The sequence below is a fragment of the Panthera pardus genome, unplaced genomic scaffold (genome assembly GCF_024362965.1).
Source record: "Panthera pardus isolate Hobbes unplaced genomic scaffold, ASM2436296v1 HiC_scaffold_15, whole genome shotgun sequence".
Taxonomy (NCBI): domain Eukaryota; kingdom Metazoa; phylum Chordata; class Mammalia; order Carnivora; family Felidae; genus Panthera; species Panthera pardus.
Window position 1 is genome coordinate 47,681,610 of NW_026526710.1, and position 25,876 is coordinate 47,707,485.

General features: G+C 38.6%; 2 protein-coding genes across 4 annotated transcripts in view; one reads left to right on the forward strand and one right to left on the reverse strand.

Annotated features, from left to right (window-relative positions):
* Window positions 1–25,876, reverse strand: part of DSC1 (desmocollin 1) — a 351,913-nt gene that overhangs the window by 279,417 nt on the left and 46,620 nt on the right. The window contains exon 1 of one of the 3 annotated variants that reach the window (XM_053902525.1): window positions 6,403–6,420. The exons of the other annotated variants lie outside the window; for them this stretch is intronic. Within the exon in view, the coding sequence (XP_053758500.1) occupies window positions 6,403–6,405 (3 nt within the window). The 5' untranslated portion in view covers window positions 6,406–6,420. Of the gene's footprint in view, window positions 1–6,402; window positions 6,421–25,876 lie in introns of those variants that run through there. 3 annotated transcript variants of the gene reach the window in all.
* Window positions 22,716–25,876, forward strand: part of DSG3 (desmoglein 3) — a 32,763-nt gene continuing 29,602 nt past the window's right edge. Inside the window, exon 1 of the mRNA XM_019465474.2 lies at window positions 22,716–22,909. Coding sequence (XP_019321019.1) covers window positions 22,862–22,909 — 48 coding nt within the window. The 5' untranslated portion in view covers window positions 22,716–22,861. The remainder of the gene's footprint in view (window positions 22,910–25,876) is intronic.

A 25,876-nucleotide genomic window follows, 5' to 3' on the forward strand; every position in this document is an offset into this window, starting at 1 on the left:
TGTATGTGTGTAAGTCATAGAGTATACAGCAAGAAATATAGAGTTCCTAATATTAAGATAAAAGTTCTTAACTTTTCATCAAAACAACCATGAAAATCAAATAAATGAACTCTAAAAATTACACTTATTTGTTACATGGAAAAAAACCTTCCCAGAAAGGTTCTTAACTTTTCATCAAAACAACCACGAAAATCAAATAAATGAACCCTAAAAATTGCACGTATTTGTTACATGGAAAATAACTCATTCCCAAAAAAACTCATTTACTGTCACTAAATATGGTACAACTTCTTGAACATTGCAATGTTCTAATGGTTGTTACAATATTTTAAACATGGACTAAATATGAAGCACAGGTAATGAAAATTAATTTGCTAAGACAACTTCTTTAAATTCTATTTCAACTTGTTTGAAATGACAGTAAGACTGAAGAAACAATTCACATTGGGAAGGGATCCCTGGCAGGGGGGTGCTGGTGCTTTTGTGGATTGCTAAGAAAGTAAATAAACAAAAGATTGTGAGTGTCTTACCATTTTAAAAAATAATAAAGGAAAAGGCAATAAAACCCTATTAATTACACATATAAATTCTCCTTTACGGGGCGTCTGGGTGGCTCACTCGGTTGAGCGTCCAACTTCAGCTCAGGTCACGATCTTGCGGTCCGTGAGTTCGAGCCCCGCGCCAGGCTCTGTGCTGACTGCTCAGAGCCTGGAACCTGTTTCAGATTCTTTGTCTCCCTCTCTGTCTGCCCTTCCCCCGTTCATGCTCTGTCTCTCTCTGTCCCAAAAATAAATAAACGTTAAAAGAAAAATAAAAAATTCTCCTTCACAAACAGAGATAGCAATTGTGGGGACGTGAACTGCCGGCCGGCAGGCAGGCAGGCATCCTGTGCTACCACAAAGTACTTGTTCATCAGCTCCTGTGTGGGTGAAACCGTGCACAGAAAGGCAACATAAAGGTGCCAATATATAATGTGGATAAAGTAGGTTGAATCAAAGTGGAACAAATGAAAACTGAGGACAACCTGTATTTACTGTTGTTGGCATAAAAGACCAACTCTCAGCATTGAAAAGTTTTTCTCAAAAAGAGGGCCACACTTAGGTTAGGAATCCATAAAGCTGAGTTTCTCTGTGATTAGCAAGATGACTAAGTCAAAGGTAAGAGAGATGCTGACTGTGTGCTTAACGGGGAGGCAGTGAGTATGTGTGGTGAGTGATGGTGAGGTGTTGGTACAAAAGTCATAGCGCATGCATGTGATCAGCATAACCACTGGTTGACTGGGGAGACTTCATTACACATTTGAATACACAGGAGGCACTGACTGGGTGGGGACTTTGGTATCAGTGAGACATGAGCCACCAGGTGTGAGAAACATGAAACTAGAGAGGTGTTGTAAAGAGAGAAGAATAAAAAACCAAATGTTTCTTTGTTATTATACCCAAGCCATTATGCTAATTGCTTTTCAAACATATTCTTATTTAATCCACCTATGATCTTCCTTTATAGATGGAGAAAATTAAGAGAAAGAAAAGTTACGGGAACACCGTGACCTGATTCCAAAGCTCATTCATTCATTCATTCATTCAATGATGTTTGATCATTTCACTATTTACCTGTGAGCTAACTGCTAGGAGTAGAGAGGTGAACTAAGGTCCTTGACACCAAGGACCTCACAATTCAATGCAGGAAGAAGTAAAGAGTTAAAATGCAGTATGACAAGTGTTACCCAGGGGAATAAATAAGATTGGGGGCTGAGTGGAGCTGGGAAAAGCTTCTCAGCAGTGGCCTTTCACCTGAGTCTGGAAGGACCCATGGGAAACAGCCAGATGAAGAAATGGGAAGGGCACGCTAGAATGGGAGAGAAACAGAGAAACAGGGGACATGGAAAAAGAGATGAGCTCCTCTGAAAACTGGAAGTAATCTGGTAAGGCTGGAGAGAAGTTTGTACGGACAAGAAGTCAGAAGCCTAAAATGTATGACATGCTAAGGATTTCTTATTTTTATCTTAAAGAAAACCACAGAAATATTTAAAGGAGAACACCGAATTGGAAATCACTTGTGTTTCCTTCACTGTGAAGAAGCTCTTTATCTTGATGAGATCCCAATAGTTCATTTTTGCTTTTGTTTCCTTTGCCTCTGGAGACGTGTCAAGTAAGAAGCTGCTGCAACCAAGGTCAAAGACATTGCTGTCTGTCGTCTCCTCTAGGACTTTGACAAATTCCTGTCTTATGTTTACGTCTTTCATCTACTTTGAGTTCATTTTTGTGTATGGTGTCAGAAAGTGGTCCAGGTTCATTCTTCTGCATGTTGCTGTCCAGTTTTCCCTACAGCATTTGCTGATTGGATGCTATTTCCTGCTTTGTCAAAAATTAGTTGGCCATATGTATGTGGGTCCATTTCTGGGTTCTCTGTTCTGTTCCACTGATCTGAGTGTCTGTTTTCGTGCCACTACCATATTGTCTTGATGAGTAAAATGTTGTAATGTAGTTTGAAGCCTGGAATTGTGATGCCTCCAGCTTTGATTTTCTTTTTCAACATTACCTTGGTTATTCGGGGTCATTTCTGGTTCCATACAAATTTTAGAATTGTTTTTTCTAGCTTTGTGAAGAATGCTAGTATTATTTTGATAGAGACTGCATTAAATGTGTAGATGGCTTCGGGTACTATCAAAATTTTAACAATATTTGTTCTTCCAATCCATGAGCATGGAAATGTTTTTTCATTTCTTCGTGTTTTCTTCAATTTCTTCCATAAGCTTTCCATAGTTTAAAGCATAAAGGTCTTTTTACCTCTTTGGTTAGGTTTATTCCTAGGTATTCTTTGGGTTTCAGTGCAGTTGTAAATGAGATTGATTCCTTGATTTCTCTTTCTGCTGCTTCATTATTGGTGTATAGAAATACAACTGATTTCTGTATGTTGATTTTATATCCTGTGACTTTGCTGAATTCATGGATCAATTCTAGCCGTTTTTTGGTGGAGTCTTTCACGTTTTCCACATAGAGTATCATGTCATTTGTGAAGAGTGAAAGTTTGATTTCTTCCTTGCTAATTTGGATAACCTTTCTTTCTTTCTTTCTTTCTTTCTTTCTTTCTTTCTTTCTTTCTTTCTTCTTTTTTTGTCTGATTGCTGAGGCTTGGACTTCCAGTACTATGTTAAACAATAGTGGTAAGAGTGGACATCCTTGTCATGTTCTGGACATTAGGGAGAAAGCTCTCAGTTTTTCCTCATTAAGGAATATTACTCAGCGATCAAAAAGAATGAAATCTTGCCATTTGCAACAATATGGATGGAACTAGAGTGTATTATGCTAATGAAATAAGTCAGTCAGAGGAAGACAAATATATGACTTCACTCATATGTGGAATTTAACAAACACAACAGATGAAGATAGAGGAAGGGAAAGAAAAATAAGGTAAAAACAGAGAGGTAGGCAAACCATAAGAGACTCTTAAACACAGAAGACAAACTGAGAGTTGCTGGAGGGGAGGTGGGCAGGGGGATGAGCTAAATGGGTGATGGGCATTAAGGAGGGCACTTGTTGGGATGAGCACTGGGTGTTCTATGTAAGAGATGAATCACTGGGTTCTACTCCTGAAACCAATACTACACTGTAGGTTAACTAATTTGAATTTAAATAATTTTTTTTTAAAAAAAAGAAAAAGAAATCACTTGTGAACTTTGCTCTGGTACAGATCAAAGGGCACAATGAGGCTGTTAATAGGAGATCAATGAGGAAGCTATTTCAATGAACCAAGACAGTGAGAGAATGACTGGAGTTTCATCCACTCATCATAATCCTTGGGATAATGGACCAATTAACTGCCCGTATTAGCGGCCTCTATCACAAAACCATATTATAATTGTGTATCTCACATCGTCAACAAATGGTGACAACCAGCTATGCCAGCCATGTCCCAAAGATGGCACTGCAACCTCAAGCCATCAAGCCCAGTACATGCCCTTGAAACAGGTGTCTCTCGGGAGGACTATCTGCTAAAGGAGCAGAATATGGATACTAAGGCCCAAACTTTCATCTCAAGAATAAAATGCTTTCTACATTTATAAGGGAGAGAAATGAAAAATTTGAAATAGGTCAGTGTTAAGATTTTAAGGTTTTTGTTGTTTTTGTTTGTTTGTTTTGCTATTAGTGCAGCTTTCATTATTTTCTACGATAAAATTAGGGTATAGCTATTGTAGAAAATTTAGGAAATACAAAAAGATAACAGAAATCATATACAATTACCCAGAGACAACCTCTGCTAGCACCATGATAGTTTTCCTTTCAGTTAACGTTTCCCCAGCTCTACCCTTCAGCTGACAGGTTAACGCCCAAGAAACCCAAACTCGTGACTGTTAAACCTAGCTTCTATATCCTTTCTCTACAGTCTTACTCACTGCGTCTCATTTTATTTTTTTTAATTTTTTTTAATGTTTATTTTTGAGAGAGACAGAGACAACAGTGGGGGAAGGGCAGAGAGAGAGGGAGACACAGAATCAGAAGCAGGCTCCAGGCTCCGAGCTGTCAGCACAGAGCCCGACACAGGGCTCGAACCCACGAGCTGTGAGATCATGACCTGAGACAAAGTCGGTTGCTCAACCGACTGAGCCACCCAGGTGCCCCCACTGCATCTGATTTTAAAGTTGAGATTATGATATATAAAATCTCACGCCTACTTTATATTTAAAATTCTTTATGAAAGTATTTTAAGGGATATTTCATGCCATGAATGAGCACTGAGGTTTCTTCCACTCTTTTCATATTGTAAATAATGATGTGGAACTTTACATGCATTTTACATTATTTCCATTGGAATTTAAATTTCTACAAACTTATGCACTTAAGAAACTGTATATTATGGGGCACCTGGGTGGCTCAGTCGGTTAAGCAGTCAACTTCGGCTCAGGTCATGATCTCCCATCTCATGGGTTCCAGTCCCACATTGGACTCTGTGCTGACAGCTCAGAGCCTGGAGCCTGCTTCAGATTCTGTGTCTCCCTCTCTCTCTGCCCCACTCCCATTCACACTCTTGTCTCTCTCTCTCTCTCTCTCTCTCTCTCTTTCTCTCTCTCTAAAATAAACATTAAAAAAAATTTTATTTAAAAAAAATTAAAGAAACTCTATATTACAACACATTAACAAGATAGTCCTGAATGTTTGTAAAAATACCTTATACACCAAAGTGCAATAATCACAGCCATAGTATATATTGTTCAACTTCTGAAGTTCCAGTTTCCCTTCCAGTACTGTGACAGAGACCATGGATCCAAGAAATGTATCACATTATTATGATACATATTCATTTGTTAAGATGCCAGCATTATAGAAGAATATTTAGATAGATACTCCCCACTATCAAGGCTTAAATTTCACCAGGTTATTTTTGATGGCCCTAGAACTTACTCATTTTTCTCGAGTGAAGGCAATGTATCTATGTCTTCAGCTCTGATCTATGTATAATGTAATCCTAGAACGAAAATTATATGCTATAATTTTCTAAGAAAGTACCAAATTACCATCTAACAATTTGAACACTGAAAAAAAATCTCTCCTCGCAAAAGAGTAAGAGAAAACCTAAACTACAATGCCACACTGGCATCTCCAAAGTACCACCTGTCAGCTGGTTGAAAGAACTAGGTTCACCATCCACCAAGAAAGATCCTTAGATTTAAACATGTGCTTTAGAGGAAAAAAACTATTCCCAGCAAAGATAAAGCATGATCTGACATGATGATTGTAGATCCCATCCTGAGATGACACTTAATGCTTGTCTTTCTTCTTAATTTCAAAAAAGAAAATTGATATTCTTACACTGTCTGGAATACATTAAACTATGACTAATCTTCCACAATGTGTGCATTTCAAGTACTAGCTTGTTCCTGATCTTCTCCATTTCCATAGTTTCAAACCAATGTTGCTCACCCACCTCCTGTAACTTAGGGAATTTACATTCTCTGTTTCACCTGCACTGAGATATTGGCAGGAGAGAAGCTACCATGACAAACGATGTTGAAAAACTAAGATACAATGTTTTGTGTTAACCCTTGACCAGAGAGAATGGAAGATCTGGGCATGGAGGGAACATTCGGCTTATACAGTAACCACTTTAACAACAATTACAAACAAACCTCCCCCTCAAACGTATATCACAAGCTAATAAGATTCATGAACTCTTGCTGATGGGTGTTATCTATTCAACAATAGCATAATCTTCACAACGTGGCTAGAGCCAAGAGCTTCCACTGGATGCTAAAATTGAGCAGTACCTTAGGACCATATCACACAGCAAGTGCTACAAAAAATCAAGTGGAACCTTAACACTTTTCCACCACCCCAATTTCATAAAATGTATCAGTGAAAAATAAGTGATTATCTAAAGAAATGGAAAGGAAAAATCCATTACCATATTCTGGTAACCAACTGGTTTAAGTGCTTAGTGTCTTCCCTCAATCTTCAGATTTTCTGATGGTAGACTTGCTTTCTATTGGGAGGAAGCAAGCAGGAGAATCTGAAAGAGGGAGCAGTTCTTTAGTGGAACAGGAGGAAACAGGACACCTACCCTCCTGTAATTCAAGCCTCTCCCAGTCTCTCACCAAGTCAACAGTGCCTTTCTGCCCTACACCATGGGCTACTTCAGAAAGGAAAACCGAGAAGGTCAAGAAGGCAGCACACTCCTGTAGGATTCCTCTTTCCCCTAGAGAGCAGAAGAAAGGGAAGGGAGAAAAGACTACAGAAAATCCCACTGGTTTAGGAATGATGGTTTACATGGAATCAAAAGGGGTGTCCTTTCTCTGAAACAAGGGTGTGTTCAGTTCATTGCATGTTTTGGCAACTTATTTGTTAAGTGCCCTCAGCTAAGACAGAAAAGCATGTAGCTCAACAGGAAAAAGGCTGAGAAGTGAAATCTGAAGTTGGAACCACTAAGCTCCATGACAAACTGATGAGCAGTGACTACATAAAAGAGAAAAACGTCCATCCCATTGTCAACTGGAAAATCTGGCCAAAATAAAAACGGCTTTATAATGAGTTTTGTCATTTGAAGCAGTTGGCGATTCTTAGGGTTGGGTGCATAATTAATAGTAACCATACTTCCTGGATTTCCAGGATAGGTTCACAATTATTATCACTATCCCTTTCAGTCTTAATTAAAATCATTTCCCTGTTATCCACTGACATACTCATTCTTCTTAGACAAGCTGAGTTTTAGAAAATACAGTCACCATTGTAGGTATTCATTAAAATATTTGTCAATTTCACGTAACTAGTGAGTCATGTAAAATCCTTCACAATAAGAAATGAATTAGTCATTTTCTTTCTTTGCCTATGTGCACACCCTGATTCAAGATTCCACCACTATTTCATTCATCTTTGTATCTCTAGGCTCAAACTGTGCCTCGTAGATATTACACACTCAAAAATGCCATGGAATGAATACTTGTTTATTAAATTACCTTCTTCAATCAATTCTTAATATTGTTTTCAAAATTATCTCTTCTACTAGCTGTAGATTATGGGAGAATCCGGCTTTCTAAAAGAAAAATCATAAAATCAAAAAACATGTATTAATAACTTACCAGGAGGTAAAAACAATTAGATATTCACCTTCTACCTATAAAGGCTTGCAGCTCTGAATAACTTTACTGAGAATTCACATTTAGGACAAATTCTTGGATAAGTCACTTACATCTATTTACCTTTCTTGGCTTATTTGTAAAACTAGAGAATTGGATTATACCACTGTTTTTCTATGGTATATACTCCCTATGACACTATGGGTCATACTTCCTAATGATGGGTCATTAAGTCAATTTAGTATACCTGTCTAGATGAACATCTTTAATGGAATTAAACAGAACAAAAAGGAAAAGGAAATAGAGTCCATCACACATAGTAAGAGTATGTGTGCATTGGTTGGTGACATACACCATATTTTTGACCATGGTTAAAAGAAGTTTGAAAACTACTAGACTAGATCATCTTAAATGTCCTCAGGTTCTCAAATGCTGAAAAAGTTGCAAGAGAAATAAGAAGGGTTTTAGTGCTAGAAATGAGGAAGCTCAGAGCAATAGACAGGGGCAGTGCCTCTTAGAGCAGAGCAAAAGCAGTGCAAGTGAGAGATACCTTAGTGCCCTTGATATTATTTGCATCACATGAAAGTAAGCCCTGGGTAGATCTTTTACATAGAATACCTCTTCCTGGAAAACACTGGGAAAACAAGGAAGTTATCAGATCCTGGAAGACTACAGAAGAATTTGTAAAAATGAGCACTTGATCCTTACCTACCATAGACCTATTATAACTATTACTAACGAAAGATAGTTCGTCTACATGGAGAAAAGCCAGTGGGTTGTTGGTGTATCATATCTTCAATTAAATTGAACCTAGCAAACTCCACTGTGGGGAATAAGCTTAGGAATCCCCCAAGCTTGCATCGATGGGTTAACAAGGCATAAAGAATTAGAAAGCCATAGGATATACACACCCATGTTTGGGTAAACAAGATTGGGTAAACGGGACAAAGGTCCCCAGTATAGGACAAAGATACAGGAATAGAGAATCTCAAAATGAAAATATCCAAGATTAAGCAAACCGCACAAAGGCCCCCAGTATAGGCCAAAGGTATAGCAATAGGGAATCTCAGGATGAAAACATCCAAGATGAGGTAAACAAGATTAGGTATTCAGGGCAGAAATGCCCCCCAACTTAATACAATAGCAGAAAGCTGCTTTCGCTGGAAGGAAGGACCAAAATAGGTAAACAGGAAAATGGGACTTTAGACCACAGCAGTGCAAAGTTGCCCAGAGCAGATCTAATTAGCAAAATAAAGGTGCCTTGTTGACCCTGAGGTAGCATGCTCTTTCTTATCCCCTAGACCAGTTCAGGTAAACAGAGGTAGCGCCTCATGTTTGCTGTAAACAACCTTCCACCCAGCACCAGAATCTTGTTTCGTACTGACCCAAACCCCTAACGCTGTAAATCTCCAAGACCCCCTTTTTCCACGCCCATGAGTTAATGTTCATGGTTTCATCATCTCTTTGTGCGCGTCCATCACACTGGTAAGCCTTCTGATCTTAATAAAAACAGAGCAAGGAGAAGCAAGAACCCTTACTTGGGGCTCTTGTCTCCTCTCGGATATTAGCCTTTCTCGCATTTTCAATCCTGCATCCCACTCTTTTGCTGGACAAGAGAGAACTTCAGACCCAGAATCTACAACACCCCACTTTTGACAATCTTTGCTTTGATCTTCATCTTTTAGAGTATGAAATAGATGGCACTTTATAGATGTTGAGACATGTGCCCATGATCTCTGCTCAGTAGCAATTTATCATCCTAACCTAGATGCTGGGGATGTGTTTCTTGCCTAATAGTAGGCAATGGTAGGCAAGTCCCTTACCTCTCTGGATTTCATGGCTACCACCTTCAAAATGTGAGTTTCTGGAACAACATACGTCCCTGGGTATGAAATTGTATTAACTGCTCTTGCTTAACAAGATAATCCCTATTAGACACTAAATCTTTCTTAAAATGAAAGTGACCTGAGGCATTCCAGGCATTCTGTTCAAGAAGAAACCAATTCTGGAGGATCCTCTGTGAGTAAAACTACATGTATATAATCCCCAGGAGGTCTTATGGTCAAGTGAGAAAGTTGGGGATGAAGCCTCTTGGGGAGCAGTGAACTATTGCACCCTGAGCAATAAGTTTTCTGAAAGAACCTCCAGAATTCCTTGAGATTTTTGTTTCCCTTTCCCTGTGCTATCTTTCTGGATGTGCTAGGGGCTGGGAGCTAGGCTCAATGCATCCACTGCCCCCACCCTCACCAGACATACACAATAGCTTGCTTTTCTTCATGCTCTAGTGGAATGGGGTTTAATAAAATTTAAAGGAACAGTAAGCAATTTTATTAGTGGGATCTTCCTTTTTGGTTGTTTCTTTAGTTGGCTCTTCTTGTAAGAGTGAGAAAACAATGCAGGGGTTTGTTCTAATGAAAAAACAACATAAAATTTCCTCTGATAAACAGACTAACACACATTTCAGAGCTACGTTCTGCCCAGAGGTTATGTAGAAGAGGGGAAAGAGAAAAGGGGGAAATAATGGAAAGAAAAGAAAGAACGGATAGTCAGAGAGAAGGGGAAAATCTAAAGAAGCAGGAGGGAGAAGGATTAGAAGGAGGGAAAGGAACAGGAAAGGAGAGAGTGGGCAGCATCCAGAGAGACAGGTTGGAGGAGGCACATATCCTGAAAAGGGATTTGGAGCCTGTCCTGGCTCACTAGCCCTAAGATGCCCGCTGTGCTCTGGAACCTGCCACACCTGCCCAACCTGATCTCTGACCTCACCAGGAAACCCACACAAGGGAGAGCAGATGTAGCCCTTGTTCTAGGAGAGACAGTCATTTCCTGGTTTGGAGCCAATGAACTGACTAGTTGCCTGATCTGATTCCTATTCCTACTTTCTACTCCATTCCTGTTGTTGTTGTTGTTGTTGTTGTTGTTGTTGTTGTTGTTGTTCCTGTTCCTCCTCCTCCTCCTCTTCTTCTTCTTCTTCTTCTTCTTCTTCTTCTTCTTCTTCTTCTTCTTCTTCTCCTTCTCCTTCTCCTTCTCCTTCTCCTTCTCCTTCTCCTCCTTCTCCTTCTTCTCCTTCTTCTTCTTCTTTTTCCTCCTCCTCTTCCCCTTCCCCTTCCCTTTCCCCATCCCCTTCTCCTTCTTCTTAGTGTTGTTCTCATGCCAATCCTAAATGCCAAACTCAGCTTTTATTTAGACTGCTTGTCCCTCTCACCTGACTTGGATTTCTGACTGCTAACATAACAAGAACTTTGTCAGACACTGAAACTTGCCTGCATCCCACAGCCTGACCTGGAATCTCTGAACCTCATCTTAGCTTATCCCCCAGGACTCCATAATCTGTCCTTTCAAGGTAACATTCAGATGCATGATTCCCAGCCCACATTTTGCTGACTTTCAGTCCACTGATTTCATTTTATCTCAACAAATATTTATTGAGTATCTTCCATAAACAGACAAGGCACCGGGGCTACAAAGAGGAACAAGACACAGTTCCACCCTTGGAGACGCTACAGAATAGTAAGAGGGATCAACTCTTAAGCAAATACTTCAGCATAATCTTTAAGAAAGCTCTACCCAAGTGCTATGTACGGGCATGCAGACACAGAGCCCCAGCTAGTCTGGGAGGTCAGAGATGGTACCTGAAATACATAGGACAGGTTTTGGACAAAAATGTTTGGGTTGAATCTGACACACCTTTAGATACAGTACACAAGGGATTAGAAATTCAAGGATAGAGAGACAAGTTTAACACAAGACCAACCCAAAAGTGGGACATTTTATAAGATAACTGGCTCAGCCTATTCAACAAATTAGTGCCATTTTAAAACAGTGGGGCATGCTACTAGAGTAAAATAAACTTAAGGTGGAAATGCAGTCCTGAGTTAGATTCTAATTTGGAAAGATCACCTCTAAAAGCTTTTTTTTTTTTTTTTTTTTTTTGGCTTACTTGAGGAAATTTGAATATGGACTGAGTATTAGAAAAGATAATGCTTATTGACATGGAAAGGCAGAGAACACATAGGTAAAAAGCAAGTGACAAAAAGCATGCACAATAAACTTAAAAATGGTGGGGGCATGTGAGTGGCTCAGTCGGTTCAGCATCCAACTCTTGATCTCGGCTCAGGTCATGATCTCATGGTTCATGATTTCGAGCCCCACATTGGGCTCTGCTCTGACCGTGCAGAGTCTGCTTGTCTCTTTCTCCCCATCTCTCTCTCCCCCTCCTTCTCTTTTTCTCTCTCTCTCTCTCAAAATAAATAAACTTAAAAAGAAAGCATGTACAGCTGAATCTCCTTTTGTCTAAAACAAAAAATCAAATTTATGTAAATAGAAAAGTAAGTGGAAGAATTTCAAGCAGGAAAGGAAACTTATATTTACCTTCTACCTACTTCTATGTTATGTTAGGAATTTGTTTATATCATTTGATTTTCCCAAACACCTGCAAAGAAAATGAAATTAGCCTCATTTTCCAAATGAGGCATGTATTTGAAAGCTGTTAGTAGAACTAATCTCTTGGTGGTCAAAATTTGGTGACTTGATTTTCTTTTTGCTTGCTTGTATTTTCTAACTTTCTACAAAGTATGTTTACTACTTACATAATAATAAAAAGTTAGGTTTTTTTTATTAAGAAGAAAATGAAGACAAAATAGGCAAGTACAGTACCTTCCAACTTCTATGAAGTTACATCGCCTTACGTCCTTCTTTTTAGAGTCTTGGGGTTGTGGGAAAAGCATAAACTTTGAGGTCAGGCAGATCTGGTTCAAATCTCAGCTATAGTATTTAGGGTCTTGAAAAACTTACTGAGTTTTGGTTGTCTCTTCTGCAAAATGGGGTTAATAATATCTTCCTTGCAGGGTGTTTGGGTAAATAAAATAATTAAATAAACAATATAAAGAAAATAGTACCACATTTAAGCACATAGAGGGTATTCAGTAAATATCAGTTCCCCTGCTGCCTGAAATGAAAGTGTGTTTAGGCATTCAATGAGCTAGCCTCCTTAGGGATCCCTACTAGGTGCTGTTCATTCCCTACCAGGTCCTCCAGCTTTTATTTGGCTTTCCTGCTCAGTCTGGAGCTAAACTAAGAATCACAATTCAGGAGTGCAAGATGGTTTAGCGTTGATCTGGCTGCATTTCAGGGATGAGAGATGCAAAAACAACTTCCATGCTGTTCTGCCATCTTGGCCCCTCCCCTCAAGAATCACAATTCAATTCCTTTCATCTCTGCCTCCTCATCCAATCATTCATCCATCCACTTACTTACTCAACAAGTGGCTATTGAGAGCCAAGCAGCAGACCAGGTGAGAAGCAGCCCCTGCCCTCTTGAAGCTTGTGGTCTAGACCTTGTGAAGAAGACCCACTCTCTTGAGCTATGTGTTGTTTCCTGGACTGCCTGTTGTTTCAGGACTTCCTTGAATTGCAATGGAGTCACCCACCTGAGGCCAACGCCTAGAGGCCCCACTGTCTACCCTTGTGAACCACTGAATGGAGATGCTGGCTCACAGCTGACTAGATGCTCCAAGAGTGTCCCCTTGGACTTGGTGATGAGGGCAGCTGCTCCCACTGTCATCTGCAAGGAGCTACCCACCTACTCCAGGCCAGACCCCCCCAACCAAGACACAAAAGATTACTTTTTTAAATCATTTGTGCTTCTAGAAATTGCCAATAAATCCCCGTGCAACTAGTAACATCACTTTTTTTTTTTTTATTATTGATCCTCATTGCCAGAAAGGCAATGCTCTCCCTCTATCTTCAGCATTAGGAATGTTATATCCAAAATAATTAAATATGTTATTTGGGCTTTTCATTTCAAATTGCTACTAAAAATAATGGTTTTCCTTATTTTTGCCCCATCTCTTTCAATTCAAGTGCACATCTCTACCAGTAACACCAGAAAAAAATACACACAGTTGGTCAATTCCCCAACACCTTCAACAGCATGTGCGTAGCTGATTCATGTGTTTTCAGACCACATTGTTCTTATTTAGGGAAAAACGCATGACTCAAAAAAATTCAATAACTCAGTATTTCATGCTAATTTTGTTACTAGACAAAGCCCTAAAACAGTAATTATATATAACTCCTCATGTTTTTGGCCAGGTTTTTTTCCAAATGGTGTAAACATCAAATTGTAAAATCCCTACTTTCTTAAATTTTTTTTTTAACGTTTATTTATTTTTGAGACAGAGAGAGACAGAGCATGAACAGGGGAGGGCTAGAGAGAGAGGGAGACACAGAATCCGAAACAGGCTCCAGGCTCTGAGCTGTCAGCACAGAGCCCGACGCGGGGCTCGAACTCACAGACCACGAGATCATGACCTGAGCCGAGGTCTGACGCTTAACGACTGAGCCACCCAGGCTAGTATTCTCTTGCATGAAAATCCATTCTAACAGCGTAGTATTTGTGTGTCATATTTTTCCCTATGTTCAAATAATCATTTATAGTAATACGTACATACACACATACACACAGACATACACACATACACGTAACAATATTATACACACCATTTGATGTCTTGCTGTTTTCTTACCTCATACAAACATCTCTAAGTCAATAGGTATATCTTTAATTAGTCTTTTTATTGTCTGCAGAATATTCTATTTTCTGTATTCTATTTGTCTATTCCTAGAACACCCCATATTTGTTAAATTGTTAGGGAATCAACTTTAGTCACCTCCTTATATCAGAAGCAATTGAGAAATAAGGTAGAGGAGACACATACACAAAAATACATACCAGTTTTATTATTTGTAACAACGTAGATGTGGATGATGTGGTTGAAATGAGCAGTCATGATGAGTACCCTAATATTTACTCCAGAATTAAACTTACCCACCCTGTCACAGACAACCCCCACCACCAGGACCAAAGGATGGAGCCTGCTCCTGTGAGCTTATAGCTAGGAAAAACAGAAAAGGTGTCGTGTCAATAGCTGGAAGTTTCTCCAAAAGAGGAAACCCTGGCTGGAAAGTCAAGAGGTAGGAGCGGGCGGTAGGCTGAATCCATTGTGTATAATTCTTTTTCCCAAGTTCATTAATCAGATTATGTGTTCTGCACCCACAAATAGGAGTACAGGAGAGATGCAGAATAAGGTCAGCTTTCCTGTAGCTGAATCCCCCTCATATAAAAACATGAGTCCAGAAACAAGAACTGCATCTAACCGTTGTTTTTTGGTAATAAAAGCAGCATTATGGTTATTTTTGATATTTGATAAGACAAGACCCTTCAATATTCTTCCTAATCATTCTCTCATTAGCTGTTGAAGACATATTTTCTTCCATATGGACTTTAAGATTTTTTTTGTGAACTCCTCTGTCTTTATCCATCACATAAACTAAGAATCAAGCCTGAGAACTGCATTAATTTTTTTTCTTTGAGAAAAAGACATTTTATAACGAATTCTTTTCATCCAGGAACATAATACTGTCTTTCTATTTTCTTAGATCTTACTTTATGCCCTTCATTAATATTCTTTTGTGCATTCTTAAGAAAGTTTTTGCAGTTTCTGAGACTGTGATTGGATTATTGACCTCATTTTACTTGCTAGATCCTTATTATTAAGGTAAAGAATAGTTACTTATTTATTCTAGAAAAACCCACCTTAAAATTTCTTTTTAAAAAAGTGCTATGGACAAATGTGTGGTAATAAATTTGAAAATACTGAAAGATACCATTCCCTCTCAAAATACAGTCCCCCCCCCAAAAGTGGAAAGCCTCAACAGACCAACTGAATATTGAGGAACTTCAATATAGTGAAACTTGGAGTAATTTTCATAAGAAGAAATCACTTCCTTCAAGTGTAGGCTAACCAACCCAAAGTATTATAAATTGCATCACTTCAAAGTCTAAAGAAATCAAAAGGTGTTTCGAGAATCTGTCAATCCCAACTTCACATCGGAGAATCAGAGATTAATGCTAAATCACCACGTTTCACAAGTTAGTCAGCATGCACAAACATCTGTAAAATTGGCCTGTGTCTAACACATCAAAAATGAAGCCCAAAGTGACTCATAGAATAAGTCAGAGTTTTCTCTACCTTTAATGTCCTTCAGTGTGTTCTTTCAGAAATAAGCATACACCACAGCTGCGCCAGCACTGGATCAAAGAACATAAATGCACACTGCAAAGATGCTTTGAGAAATGTTCAACCTAAATGAACCCAAAGGAATCTTCGGAAAATTCACTAAAGGAAACTAAATTGAAACGATGTTCAAAAAAGTTAATGTGATACAACATAAAAAAATAGAAAAAAATTCTATAGGCTAAACATTTTTATGTAAGACATGGATTTATTACCAGCTCAGGTACTGGTAATACCTGATCCTCTTCTTAACGTCAGTGAATAGAATAATGGTGTTTATTCAAAGGAGGGTCAATTAGACATGCCCAAAACTGAAGAAAAAGCATGTTCATGTGTTTGTACTGAAAGTTCAGTGCTTCCCTAAGTACTATGTGAACACAAAACTGATCCACGTGATACGAAAGTTATTCTGCCCCGGAGAAATGGCAGCAGGAAAATAAACTTGAAGTTTCTGTTCTCTTTAATTAATCTTTTCAGAAGGTTTTGTAGCTCATCAGGACACCAGTTGTAAAATGCACAGTACAGGAAGTTGTACAAGCTTTACAGGTTTTCCAAACTTTACTTGCAACTTACTAATCATAAAAGTATCAGTGCATGATGCTTCACTAGGTAAAAAGCTGGTGAGACATGAGTGTAGTAGAGAAATGCACTGACCCTGAAGAATAAAAAGGCTGCTCATTTTTAGAAGCATCTCCCTTCCTTACCACACTAGAGCTAGTAGTTCTCAACTAGAGTCATTCCTGAAATCCTTGATCATTTTCCTAAATGTTCCATGCTGTTTTCAGATTCCATCTTTCTGCAGATTAGTGTCTGCAGCATAACTGGGAGCTTAGATGCAGTGTATCCATTTCCACTGGCAGTCACGCCCTGTGTGCAGCTTTCGGGAAGCTGGTGGAGCAGTCCCCACATTTCTTCCCACAGGTGGAGTGGCGGGTTGACATTTCAGCTAGAACAATCACAATTTTTTCCCTCCTTAGGAATTACCAATAATACCGGTACAATTTAATTGCTAGAAAAACAAAACATACAGCTCCCATGATACTTAAAAATACTGGAGGACAGGGGCACCTGGATGGCTCAGTAGGTTAGGCATCCAACTTCAGCTCAGGTCATGATCTTGTGGTTCATGAGTTCTAGCCCCACATCAGGCTCTATGCTGACAGCTAGGACCCTGGAGCCTGCTTCAGATTCTGTGTCTCCCTCTCTCTGCCCTTTCCCCACTCACACTCTGTGTGTGTGTCTCTCTCTCTCAAAAATAAACATTTAAAAAAATGTAATAAAAAAAATACTTGAGGACAAGGGACCCTGGGTGGGTCAGTCAGTTAAGCATCCAACTCTTGGTTTTGGCTCAGGTCATGATCAAGTCCCACATCGGGCTCTGCACTAGGCATGAAGCCTGCTAAGGATTCTCTCTCTATCCCCCTTAGCCCGTCTCCCCCGCTCTCTCTCTCTAAAACAAAACAAAAATAAATAAATAAATAAAAATACTTGAGGACATATGTGAAATGTGCTATTTATCATCAAAAGGAAGATTAAAATATACAAATAAAGTGATCACAACAATACAACAGAGTATGGTAAATTAATATTTGACTGCATATTTGTTTTATCATTTCCTTTCCTATCTTATCATCATATCACTTGAGATAGTGAAAAGACAGGATGATGTTAGATCCAGGAAGGATGCCAAGTCCTCAGGATCTAACCAAGATCCAGAACTTACCTATCTCTGAATCCAATTCCCTAGATTGCTATATTCAGAATCTTAACTTTATTTTATTATAATGTAATAAATTATTAGAATTTAAATAAACAACATTTAAATATCTTAACAGAGATAAAAAAATGTTTCTCCATAAGACTACTATTTTCTCATAAAAGAAGCAGAAAAGAATTATCTGTGACAAACTTTATGCCTGACAGGGAGGAAGGACCAGCATTTTCTTACACTGTCAGTAGGAATGCAAATTGGTATAGTGTTTTGGACGACGATCTATTAAAAAACTTGAATTGTATGTGTCCTTTGATCCAGCAGGTATACTTGCACAAAATTTTTAAAGATATATTCATTTGTTCACCCCGGAACGTCCTGGGGATATGCTATGAAATGAAACAGACATGATTCCTCCCTGATAGGGCTCACAGCCAAGTAGTGGAGAAAGGCAATAAAAGCAATCCAACCAATAAAAAGCAGCTTAACATATGGTGCTAAGACCGATACATGAAGCAAACTGGAATGGCTGATAAAAAAAATAATAATAATAATGGGGAGAAGAGTGCCCAAGTGTGGGGAGTAGGAAGTAAAGACCTCTCTGAGAAGGTTGTATAAGCAACCACCCGATGAATGAGAAGAAGCCAGTCAGGAGAGAAAGAAACTGAGTGAAGGCCTAAGGCAGGAAGATAACTGAGGGTTTTTGGAGAACAAAAGAAGCCACAAGTGAGAGGGATGGAGTGTGGGGTGTGGTTGGAAGGGAAAACAAAATCAATCAGGCAGTTCCTTATAGGTCTTGCCAGGCAGTGTTGCTTCCGTTCCAAGTATACTGGAAGCCATGATCCTTTTACAAGTAGCAGCCAAGGGAGCCAAGGGAGAGGTGGATTGGGTGAGAGACAAGAAAGGAACAAGAGCTCAGCGACCAGTCCATTGCCTGAGCTACATGAGAGATGCGAGGAATTTCGCTAGTGCAGAAGGCCGTAGAGGTGGGAACTAGATGGATTCCAAATGCATTTTGTAAATAGATCCCATATTTTCAACTTTAGGAAAAACCACAGGACCCAAAGAAAAGCTATCCCTAAAGAAAACTCTTTGTTGGAGTGAGCATGCCGTGCATTTGGAAGATTCCTCCTTTAGGCTTATTACCTGACAGGAAAATTGCCACAAATAAGCAATTGCCTAATTAGATTAAATCAAAGCAAAAAGATGCTGACCCTAGTTACTTAACATACAGTGGGTGCAGTATTGGTCTCAGGAATAGAATTCAGTGATTCAGCACTTACATACCACACTCGGCGCTCATCGCAAGTACCCTCTTTAGTACCCATCACCCACCTAGCCCATCTGCGACCCACCTGTCCCCATGAACCCTCAGTTTGTTCTCCATTGTTAAGAGTCTCTTATGGTTTGTTTCCCCTGCTCTTTGTTTTTTCTCTTTTCCCCTTCCCATATATTCATCTGTTTTGTTTCTTAAATTCCACATATGAGTGAAACCATGTAGTATTTGTCTTTCTCTGATTGACTTAGTTCAAGTAGCATAATACACTCTAGCTCCATCCATGTCATTGCAAATGGCAAAATTTCATTTTTGATGGCTAATATTCCATTACACACACACACACACACACACACACACACACACACACACACACCAACATACCACATCTTCTTTATCCATTCATCGGTCGATGGACATTTGGACTCTCTCCATAGTTTGGCTATTGTTGATAATGCTGTTGTAAACCTCGGAGTGCATGTACCCCTTCAAATCTGTATTTTTGTGTCCTTTGGGTAAATACCTAGTAGTGCAATTGCTGGACCGTATGGTAGTTCTACTTTAAAGTTTTTAGAAATCTCCATACTGTTCTCCACAGTGGCCGTACCAGTTTGCATTCCCACTAACAGTGCAAGAGGGTTCCCCTTTCTCAGCATCCTCACCAACACCTGTTGTTTTCTTGTGGTGTTAATTTAACCATTCTGACAGGTGGGAGGTGGTATCTCATTGTGGTTTTGATCTGTATTTCCCTGCTGAGGAGTGACGTTGAGCATCTTTTCATTACACAGATCTTTTTAAAGAAATAATTCTAGGAAATCACAGAAGCATGGTGAACCACATTACACACTATCTAATAGGAAATTGGATTAGCAGTTCTGTTTTCACTAATTCTTAAAGTGCAGACCGCTCTTTACTGATGCACATTTATTACATTCTCTGACATTTCTGCAAGGCTTCAAGTATGATCGTAATGGAAGAGGTCTGATTTGCATTACCTTGAACAACAAAGAGTGACAGACCACAACTTCCACAGGCCATTTCGGGATGTATGTATACTTTTGTTCATGCATTATTTGTGGCACTAATATCTCAATTCATGAATTTGTAAATATTCAAGAACAATTAAATATCAAAAAGTAGTGATGTCTGACATATAAAACATATTACATACATGTTTCCAGTCAAAACAAACAAAAACCAGTGAAGGCCTGCCAGTGAAGGCAAAGTCTCATTAACATTCTCTACTTGGTGAATAATAGAACTGCTATAGTTAATGAGCAATGGAAACATCATGGAAACCTTGGAGGAAAGGTGTCATTGCCCACTTGAATAAATGTTCATTCTTATTGCTTCACTCCTTATGCCATGGTTCAATTTTTAACAAGTTGAGGAATGGTTTCTTTAGCTTCTTAACCTGTGGTGTGTCCTACCGTCCAACTTTTATACTTTCAACATGGCACATCAATTGAATCGCAACATACACATACAATGAACCTCCCTTTTAATGATTATGATCATTATTGTTATGATCCTCATTTTTATTTCAGCTTCTTGAGTAAAAGCCAGTTTCAAGTTGGGCTTAGGTTTCCAAAGACATTATTCATAGAATAATAACATAACCACTCAACAGAAACCACTGGAAAATCCTCCCTTCTTTCCTTTTCACAAACAAATGAAATGGCAAGTGAAAATACTGCTTAATCCAAAGACATTGTGCAAATACACTCCCTAGCTGAAGTAACCTCCACTACCTTCCAATCACCATGCAAATCTGGCCCAAACGACACAATATTTTATTACCTTACTGAGGTCTCAAATCCTCCAAACAAAAGGAAGTGTTGGCTTAAAGCATGATCAAGAGCATATACAAGATGAGAGAGCGCTGCCTGCCTTTAGAGTGCACAATGGATTTGTTGTGGATTTCTACAATCCTCCTTGACTGGGACAAGTAGATGGAGCCAGCCTGCAACAGGCCAAGTCTGGTATTTTACTTTCTACAAGGGTGCCCACAGCTTTTATATACCACCTGATCAAGAATCTATAATTGGTATTTCAAAATACAAAAGTAAAATACTTCCTTATCTGTGTTCAGATGAATGACAATTAACATTTTTTTAAGCCCTAATTAATTAAAGTTGTTGGGGCGCCTGCGTGGCTCAGTCGGTTAAGCATCCGGCTTCAGCTCAGGTCATGATCCCATGGTCCGTGGGTTCAAGCCCCACGTCAGGCTCTGTACTGACAGCTCAAGAGCCTGGAGCCTGCTTTGGATTCTGTGTCTCCCTCTCTCTCTGCCCCTCCCTGACTCATGCTCTGTGTCTCTCTCTCTCAAAAACAAACATTTTTTAAAAAATTTAAAAATAATTAAAAAAATAAACTTGTCAAAGAACTGGAATTGTAGAAAAGGTAAACCAGAACAAAGTCAATCATATCTAGAATTTAGATTCAATGCCACTTATGGGTATGCCTAAGAATATCATACTTCAGTGCTATCATCTTTTTAATCTTTTGTCTTTAGTCCAATACTTTGAAGAACTACACGATATTAAATTATGGGAAATAAAGAATTGAAAGTTCATTAAATTTTTGTCTTCTTCTCGGTGGCTCAGTCAGTTAAGCGTCTGACTTCGGCTCAGGCCATGATCTCGTAGTTCGTGAGTTCAAGCCCCACGTCAGGCTCTGTGCTGACAGCTCAGAGCCTGGAGCCTGCCTCAGATTCTGTGTCTCCCTCTCTCTCCGCCCCTTCCCTGCTCATGCTCTGTCTCTGTCTCTCAAAAATGAACAAATGTTAAAAAAAAATTTTTTTTTAAATTGTTGTCTTCTTTTCTCTCTCCAAGTTTAGAATGTTATTCACAAAGGTTCTGCTCAACTCTTCAATAAAACTTTATTTACAAAAACTTTATTACAAAAACATTTTGCTGGAGATGGATGGTGGTAATGATTGCAAAATAATGTGAGTATACTTAATGCCACTCAGCTTTAAAAATGGTTTAAAGTAGTAAATTTCGTTATGTATATTTTAACACAATTAAGAAAAGAAACAAACAAAAAAAACCAGAATATCTTGCTCACCAGGTGGGTTTTTTTCCCATCTTTTAGACTACAAAATTGTTTCTGCCTAAAATACTCTGATTAAGTGATTTTCCTGAAACTAAAAAGCCTCCAAAACCTGATTCATAAATACTTACAAAGATAAAATTGTTCTTCTACCAAACCTTTCTTTAAGTTGTCTGGAATGTTTAAAAGTGTTTTTAACTCTAGGGTCATAACCAAATTAAAGTGGTGTTAGTAGGTTGCCCCCTCCCCTAAGTTAGGTTGGAGTCCAAATATTTCGAAGTGCATAAAAATACAGCAGTAAGCAGGTTGACTGTTCTGGAGGAAATTTTTGAGTAATTAAAATTGCACAAAGATCATCTCTTTCACTAGACAAACCTACCTTTTAAAAAACTTATAAATGAAAAGGAATACAATAGGAAAGGTGTCATCTGATTATTATCAAGGATCTGATTTTGCAATGCATTATTTATATATTTCAAATATCCAAAGGCACCAAGTAACTGTTTACTCCCATTTTATTCCTAATTATTTTCAATTACTTCTAATATTTTTTCGAATGTTTTTCAATTATTACTAATTGTTTTCCAAAACCTGTATTAATAGTTACTTAACTATTACTTAGGCTTTGTATTACTTTCAATGATATAAATTATTACTTAACACTCACGTTTTGCTGAACTTTCAATCTACCCACATATACTCAGACTAAAAATAAATGCTCTTCAACAAGTTAGGTTTTAGGGGATTTTTCTATGTTTTGTTTTGCTTTTCAGTTTTAATTGCAACCCTGAATAAAAGCTAACTAGATTCTTTTTCAGTGTAGTCAGGCCTAGCTTTTGCATTTCCACACCATGATTAATTTATTATTCATCTGGGACCTTCCTATTAAACCTGGTCTTTAGCCTGTGAACTTTTCTTTCAGCTTCCAACAAAGGATTTCATTGCTTTGGGAACTGAGGTGTGTCTAAGTTTTTACCTGGGAGCAAAAGTGATGCAAGCATTTCTGGTGAGACCAATCCTTGGTTTAGGGTGGGGAGGAGCCGCATAACAGACCGGCTGTAGATTCCAGAAAGTAGAGAAGCGACCAAAGAGCTTTTCTTAGACATCCTATGCGGACAGTCGGAAGGACTGAAGCAGCAGCTCCCTTGGATTTGTCCACCAGGGAAATCAGAGACAATGACTTGGCTCCTTTTCAGAACATCAAGGGCTCTGGCCATGTTAATGGTAAGTCCTTTTTTTTTTTTTTCCCAAAATAATTGCCACTTTCCCTGTTTCCTTCCTTGTTTGATAATACAGTATTTGATTGCCGAATCCCTATTATAAATTCTAAAAAGAGTGCAGTAAAAATAAACACTTTAGAATGAAATCGTAAAGATTACCAATTTCCTCCTCTTGTGGGATTTTGATGTTGTATTTTATATAGAAAATAAACCAGAGAGAAATAGAATGTGAAAGTCGACATTTAGCATTTTTTTAGTTAATGAGTTCATTAATCTGGATCTCAGATCTATTTTCTACCACACTTTCACTTTCTTCAAAGTAATGCTTTTATTCCTCTTTCTAATACACAAACTAAAACACTTGAAAGAGAACCAGGTCTGTTTTCCAAGGTTACATATCTCTTAAGCATATGGCTAAGAACGGTACATGTCTGGTCTTGATACCTGACTTGTTTTTAAAACAGTCAGACCGTTGAATTAAAATCAAAGCAATGCTTGACTCTAGAGAAGTTGAAAGAGTTATTAAGAAAACAATGTTTATGTTTAGCCATTATATGCAAAAAATATGCCAACTTTGGGCGACAAAAACATACAGCATTTTATAAGCCTTTTTTTTTTTTTTCAGGAGAACAATACTTTTGTTGGTTGAGAAAGATTTATATAATGTTATCTAAAAGAGAAGTGGAATCTGAAGAGCAAAGCACTAGCCTGGATATTACAGACTAGTTTGTTCCTTAACTATGTTGTTTCTCTGAAGAAGAAAAAAAAAGCTCCAATTGTTTCAGTTACATTAGGATACCAAAATAGTGACATACACCATAAATGACTATTTTAAAATTCCTCATACAAATTCCCCACTTCACAATAAACCAAGTTGGCCTGGGCATAAGTTTCCCTCATCTCCTCATCTAAAAAATTGAGGTGATAATTGGACTTCAAGAAGTTATAGGAAGATAGAGCTCAAGAAAGAACTTTCTAAAAATTAGAGGGGTCTAAAATTAGAATTGGCTGCCCTGTGAACCAGAGTTTCCAAGCCTTCCCTCTCACAATGCCCAATTGGAAAATAGGTATCTTTCCTTCTGTTAGGGTCTATTTTTATTATAACAGTGTAACTAATTGTTTTGGTTATCTAATGAGTTTATTTGACCCAAGAATGTTGTAAAGAGTAATGAGACAATTGTATGAGTTTCCCACCTTTCCAGATGGTCATTTCTGGACTAAACTGCAAGTGGCCTGAAAATGCACATGTCTACACCGATGACCAACTCAGAAAGCTATGGGAAAGGCGGCAGGGGGTGTCAAAAGGTGTCATAAGGACACAGAACTAGAGCAGCAAAAGCTTAAGCAAGCTCTTTTCCCTGTTTTGACATAGACCATTCTCAAGTATCCCTCTGATTCTAGAGTGACCAATAAGATCCTTATACTAAGGGCTATTTCATTCATCTTTCTATCCCGAACGCCCACTATATAATGTCTCTCTTACAGTGGACACACAATTGTTTGAAAAATGGACAAATGAAAAATTAATGAAGCCTCTCTAAACTATAACTTCCCACAGTGCCTCTATAATGCTAGTCATAAGGAAACTATGAAATGGAAGACATTTCCTTCCCCTCCAAAAAATCTCATACACACACACACGCACACACACACACACACACACACACACACACACACACACACACAAGCTATTTAAACAACAATGTAGGGGCTCCTGGATGGCTCACTCAGCTGAGCATCCAAATTTTGATTTCAGCTTGGGTCACGATCCCAGGATTGTGGGATCGCGCCCCATGTCAGGCTCCACTCTGGGGGTAGAGTCTGCTTGGGATTCTCTCTCTCTCTCCCTCTGCCCCTCTCCTCCACTCGGGTGAGCTCTCTCTCTCCCTCTCTAAAATAAAATAAATAATTAATTAAAAATAACAACATTATAACTTCATAGACCTGCTCTGTCCAATATGGCAGCCACAGCCCATCTGTGGCTATTAACCACTTAAAATGTGGTTGGTCTGAACTGAGAATATACACCATATTTTGAAGACTTCGTATAAAAAAAAAAAGAATGTAAAATGTCAATTTTTATGTTACTATTAAAATGATAGTATTTTGGATTATTGGATAAAAGATATGTTGTTAAAATTAATTTCACCTTTTTAGGCTTTTTAAATATATTAGTATTAGAACATTGAAAATTATATATTTGGCTCACATTTGTGGTTCTTCCTACATTTCTATTGGACAGCGCTTATCTATTATTAATGCTGTTAGTGGAATTCAGTATCGGTCAAAAGTGAGGTCGGCAATCAAGGCTCCATAGACTAGGTGAGATTTGGCTGTTTTTTGATTAGTATAGATAGGTCAAGGGGGATTTCTTCAGTTGTCAGACTAGCATGAGCAAAGGAAAGAGTGATTACAGCATTTACCTAGAGGCAATGGACACACTGGTTTGGCTAGAATGACCGTTTGTGTTGGGCATGAGTTGGAAAGGTAGATGAGGGTCAGACTGAAAAGCTCACTCTGTGAAAACTAATAGAGTCCTTTTAGAACTGGGGAGCCACCCCAAGTTTCGAAATAGTGTGGTGAGAGGGAAAAAAATCCAGTGTTTTTAAAAGCATTATGGAGTGGGAATGTGCATCTTTTGTTGTTGAAGGGTGAGGTCTGAAAGCTGGAAGACATATTTGGAGGTGTTGAATTAATTCCACCACCCTATGACCATATATGGGTTGGCTAGAGAAGTGAGATATGACAGCAAAGTCACAGACTTCAGTCTACACCTGTACAACTGACTCACTCCAGGCCTTGTTTCCTCAACTGTCAAATGACGATAATCACAGCCCCCTGCCACAGTAAGAATAAAGCAGAAAGAAACGTTTGCAAACAAGTGCTCTGGAAAATATAAAGTGCTTTGTAGGACTCGGATCACTTGTAATGTTTACATTAATAATACAGGTGATTTTTGATAACTTGTTAA